General features: G+C 56.9%; 2 protein-coding genes across 3 annotated transcripts in view; one reads left to right on the forward strand and one right to left on the reverse strand.

The window, feature by feature from the left end:
• LOC101780426 (succinate dehydrogenase subunit 5, mitochondrial) overlaps positions 1–470 on the forward strand; it is a 3,673-nt gene extending 3,203 nt beyond the window's left edge. Inside the window, exon 4 of the mRNA XM_004970357.3 lies at positions 75–470. Coding sequence (XP_004970414.1) covers positions 75–131 — 57 coding nt within the window. The 3' untranslated portion in view covers positions 132–470. The remainder of the gene's footprint in view (positions 1–74) is intronic.
• A 35-nt stretch (positions 471–505) lies between these two features.
• Positions 506–5,253, reverse strand: part of LOC101779228 (amino acid transporter AVT6C) — a 7,521-nt gene continuing 2,773 nt past the window's right edge. Inside the window, exons 2-5 of one of the 2 annotated variants that reach the window (XM_004970355.4) lie at positions 4,381–5,060; positions 1,796–1,999; positions 1,213–1,678; positions 506–1,090 (exon numbers count right to left, since the gene is read on the reverse strand). In XM_004970355.4, coding sequence (XP_004970412.1) covers positions 946–1,090; positions 1,213–1,678; positions 1,796–1,999; positions 4,381–4,948 — 1,383 coding nt within the window. In that variant the 5' untranslated portion in view covers positions 4,949–5,060 and the 3' untranslated portion in view covers positions 506–945. The remainder of the gene's footprint in view (positions 1,091–1,212; positions 1,679–1,795; positions 2,000–4,380; positions 5,061–5,253) is intronic. The other variant, XM_004970356.4, reaches the window with a different exon arrangement.

Consider the following 5,253-nt stretch of genomic DNA (forward strand, 5'->3'; position numbering starts at 1 on the left):
GTTTTGCCAGGACTGAAACTAGTGAATTTGCATATATTCATGACTCCTTACATCTTAATTGTTGGTACTTTCAGATCTCCCTGATTGGCACCTCAGGGATCTCAGGTTCCTATGTTGAGCTAAGGGCATGATGGGAAGTCTGCAGATCAGAACCGTGGAATCATCAATGGGCTGAGGAAACCTGTAGATCAGATTGTGTCTTTCATCTTTTTCCATTTTTCTTCATAGCTACTGTGGCAATAACAACGGGATCAAACAGCTGTGTACTTAAGTAACTCCGAATCTCCAGTCTTTGTCGCTGTAATAAGAACGTGTTTCTGAATATTCAGATATGCTGCTCCTGGGCACATGCGTCTGAAACGTGTAGATTCTGTTCATTTCAAGCATGCGTCTTACTTCTTGTTCAAGTCGTATCAATTGTATGTTTAAATGAAGTATGTATTGATATGTCATTATCCCTTTATTTGTAACTGAATTTGAAAAATGGTAACAACACAGTGGTCTGCATTGTGTTTATGGTTAGCAATCTGAATCTGCACATCTGTTCGTTCTCAATGAGCCTAGTTCAGTACTTATCATGGACAAATTCTGATGAGTATACCACTAACCAACCACTGAGTAAGGTATAAGGCTAAGGATCAGTGATGGTAAATCCTTTTGAGTGAATTTAAATCCTATAAATCTATACCATTCGTTGCTATCATACACAGTACATGTATCGCCACTCATCAGTACAAGTATACAACAATGGCCGGCAGGTATTTCCATACACACATCTACAGCATGACTGGGCACGGGCTAAGCTTGCATCTCACGAACCGTAGCAGAGTACCTCATTCTCTATGAGATCAAAAGCTAGCAAGGTTACACGCCCGACGATCTTCGCTCTGTTGACCTGCAAACAGTAACAGCATCTCGATTTATCTGAACTATCATCTGCTAGCTTCATGAGTCATGACCTTCTCTGACTTTGTCGCTGATGGAGCTCATGATGTTTGAGGCAATGGCAATGCTGCTCGTGACCACAGCCAGAATGATCATCGTCGCCGCCAAAGCCTTGTCCTTCCGCTTTGCTATTCCATGAACATCCCTGCAGTAAAATCGTGTGTTAGATTCTCACTCTCTAAACGAGCGTTCAGCCATCGACGAGCAGTCATGCAGGATTTCTGAAGCTTTCTTCAAGAAACCAATAATAATGAAGCAGTGGCGTACCTGAGAACAATGGCGCCAGGGAAGATCAACGAGATGGTGACAGCGAACGTGGATCCGGAGTACTCGAAGAGCGTCCAGATGCTGGGGATGGCGATGGCGAGCGCGTAGAGCACCGCCATGAGCACGGCCGTGAGGGACACGAACCGGCGCGTGTCCGTGGCGAGCGGCCGGCGGCCCGGGAAGAGGAGCTCGTCGACGTTGACCCGGAGCGAGAAGAAGAGGAGCGGGAAGACGAGCACGAGGTGGAGCGCGTAGCTGAGGCGCGCCGCGTCGTTGAGCGCCTGCGGGACGCCGGCCCCCGAGCTGCGGTCGAAATTGGCGAGCACGTCGGCCATGGTGGCGTCCCCGAAGAGGAGGAAGCCGAAGAAGCCCACGGCGGCGTAGATGGCGGCGCAGAGCACGAGGGAGATGCGCACCGCCGCCTTCATGTCCGACGTCTTGCTCAGCTCCGCGCGGATCGGGTGGACTGCATTGCAAGTGGCGCAAGTGCGCATGCGTGTCAAGCAAATTACAGACACACGCGCGATGCACCTTGCACGGGATGTCATGAATATGTAATGGTTGCAGAAGGGACTGATGATACCGTTGAAGTGGAAGGTGAAGGCGACGACGATGACGGGGACGGCGGTGAAGAGCTCGAACGGGGAGGAGAGCCTGGAGAAGTCCGGGAGCATCCTCGGCATGGTCGCGGTGCCCTTGAGGAGCGCGTACACCGCGATGCCCAGGCTGATGAGCATGAACACCACCGCTAGCATGATGGAGATGGCCGACGTGAACCTCAGCGAATCTGCATGTTGGAGCAAGTTTGTAAACGCCCATGTCCGATGAAACACACATTACTGAACGATTCAGTTCACACTCTTCGTACGAATTTCTTCAGTTAAAATGTAGCACAGTAAGTCACGACACTGGAACGGTTTATTTGTTGTGAGAGGAAAACACTATTTGGTGGCTGATAAGCCGGTTGAATAAGCTGAAGCGAACAGGCCGAGCCAGTTTTCCTAGCAGGACCATGTCCTAGCACTGTTGTCCCATGTTCTACTACATAGCACAGCACATGATGGCATGACCAATGGCTAACTGAAAACGACGAGACAAGCACCCACCGGCTCTCCGCTGTTTTTAGCTCCAAACCTTTCCATCACCAAAGATACGGCATGATTCTAGTCGAGACGCTGCAGCTTTTGTCCGGAGCACGAACAGAGTAGTGCACTACCAGTGCATGTAGAGCAAGTAACGCCACACGTCGCCTCCAGCTCGAGTGACATGGGCGGCGACCGAAACTCTAGCCGCTGCCGCTCCCTCCTTCCCCTCCACCCTACCTCGCCGCCACTGAAGGGCGCCGCCGGAAGCCCGCGCGGCCCCTAGGAAGGTGGCGGCGGGGCGATTTTGCCATGTCTTGGCTGCATCCACCTGGATCTGGGCGGGAGACCGGGAGGTGGCCACGGCGCGCGAGAGGCAGCGAGCTTGCGACGTCGCAGCAGGGCTGGCCAGGGGCCGCGGTGGCAGCGCGGCGACGCAAAGCGAGGAGGCGTCCTGGCGGCCGCGGGGCATGGCGAGCTGGCAGTCGGGGCGCCGGAGCTGGGCGAAGGGGCTGTTGTGGCGCGTGCGGCGCAAGGCGAGGTGATGGCCCGCGGGCGATTGGGTGGCGATAGCGTCCGGCGGCAGCGACGGTGCACAACACCTGCTCTGTGGCAAGGCTCAGCCTTCCATGGGGTGACGCGTGGATCTGCGCGGGAGATGAGGCCGCACGTTGCGGTGGCCGGCGCGGGGGGCGAGGTCCTACGCCGCGGCGGCTTGCGCGGGGTAGGGAGGCGAGGTGACGAGGTGGCGGCCTGCGCGGTGCGAGGTGGCCGCGCAGCAGCGCCAGCAGGCGCAGGGCGAGGGCGGCCACGGCGGTGGCTCAGTGGGGCAGCATGGCCGCGCGGCTGCGGCCCAGGCGCACGGCGGCGGCCCGTGTGGGGTGAGGGGCTCCTTATGGCAGCGACCAGATGCGGAGTGAGGAGGTGGTGGTCTTGTGCTTGATTCAAGTGGTGGGTGGCTGCTCTGCTGTAGTGGAGCGAAGGCATGGAGAAGATGTGCCTACGAAGTTCTCAGTTGCGTAGTGGTGGCGTGGCCGCCGACGGCCTACATTGTTGCTTCTAGCGACGCCGTGGTGGCGTAGCTGCTTGTGGCTGCACGGGTGCGCGCCAGCGACGCCGTGGAGGTGTGGTTGACTGCACTGGCCCCCTCCCTGTTCCGAGCTGCTTCGTTGCCAGGTCGGGTTAGTGTAGCAGTGAACGAAAGCCTTGCGATGGTGACGCCTTTGGGCGCTATGCTCCTCCTTGGAGGTGTCGGTATGATGCCTACTCTCCCATCGGTGGGATGTCCTCGTGGCAAAAGCCGTGCTTCAGTTGGAGCAGCAATGACGACGTCTAAGGACGTCGTTTCTCTCGTTAGAGACGGCTACGGCGGTTGGTGTCTGCTTTTTTAGAGTGGCCATTGGTTGGTTGGTAGTGGTGTGGGTGGCCTGGCGGCAGTCCATGGTGGCTACTCATGAGTTGGCCTCATGGCTTGCAGTCGAATGTGGCGACTAATCTTGCTTGGCAAGGTTAGCCTGGTGCAGAACAATATCAGGAGACGGTGCAAGCGGCTACGATGGAGCGATGGCTACACGACTTGCAGCGGTTCGTGGTGACCAACCCTGCATAGCAGCGGTTGGCTCGGTGCGAAATATTGTCGGTTACGATGGCGCAAGTGGTGACTTGCGGGTTCTTGACTTCGTCAGGCGGTCGGCACCGCTCGTTTGGGGTGGTGGTGGACCGATGGTGGCGGTAGGGCTGTTACCATGGCGGCAAGCGTTGAGGGGCTGCCACGAAGTGGGGGTAGTTTGCGGCTTGTGTCGATCTTCCAATCCGACCGGGCAGAGTGTGTTGGAGATAAGTTGAGCTCGGTACATGTTGATGTCCCAATTCAACCGGCTGATGCGTTGTTGAGTTAAGTTGAGTGCGATGACGTGGTGCGGCATGTGTTGATGATCCAATCCAACTTGACGATGTTTGTGTTATTATTTTTTTTCATTCATTATTTCATCCAATTTGAGCTTCATCTTTTTTTAACATAATCGGTCGCTCTAATTTAAAAAAAATACCAGTGCATGTGCATAGGCTCACAACCTCACGTACGTACCGACACGCTTGCGGAGCACGAGGGGCAGGAGGATCGCCGCGACCGCCACCAGCACCACCTCCCGGTCGGTCCACCGGTGTCGCCCGAACCACTCCTGCAGCACCCCGGCGTGTGCGTCCCCGCCGCCCGCCGCGCCGGACATCACGTCCCCGACGACGATGAGGTACACGGTGAGGGTCCCGAGTGCGTTGGCGGCGACGAACACGTTGAGCAGCCCGGCTCCGGCGCGGCCGAACGCGTCGCCCATCAGCGCCGCGTACGACGGCGCGCCGCGGGTGTACCGGAGCATGAAGCCCGCGGCGGCGTCGGCCAGGGCCGCGGCGCCAGCGATCAGTGCCACCGCCGGCGCCACGCCGAGGACGCGCATGGCCGCCGGGATCGACATGATCCCGGCGCCCACCACGCTCGTCGACACGTTGAACACAGCACCCAGCACCGACGCCGGCGAGCCGCCAGCCTGCGCGCCCGGCGACCCGGCGTGCTCCGGCAGAAGCGGGGCCTCCTCAGGTGTAACACTCTCCCCGGCGTTCGGCATGGCAGAGAACGGCGGGTTCTTGGACGCCGCCATGGTTTAGTGGGAGGGAACAGGGAAGAGGAGTGAAGCTCTGGGACTGTTTGGTGCGCGCGTGTGTGTCGGCGGCTCGAGAGCGTGAAAACGTGGCGAGAAAACGACGGGAGAGCTGCGTTGAGATAAGAGCTGAGTCAGACACACGTGATGACATGAGGTGGGAATGAACAAGACTTGGCTGTTTGGATACGAGGTGTTAAACTTTAACAGTGTCACATCAGATGTTCGGATGCTAATTAGGAGAACTAAATATGAGCTAATTATAAAACTAATTGCAGAACCATGTGCTAATTCGCGAGATGAAT

The sequence above is a fragment of the Setaria italica genome, chromosome V, assembly GCF_000263155.2.
Source record: "Setaria italica strain Yugu1 chromosome V, Setaria_italica_v2.0, whole genome shotgun sequence".
Lineage (NCBI taxonomy): Eukaryota > Viridiplantae > Streptophyta > Magnoliopsida > Poales > Poaceae > Setaria > Setaria italica.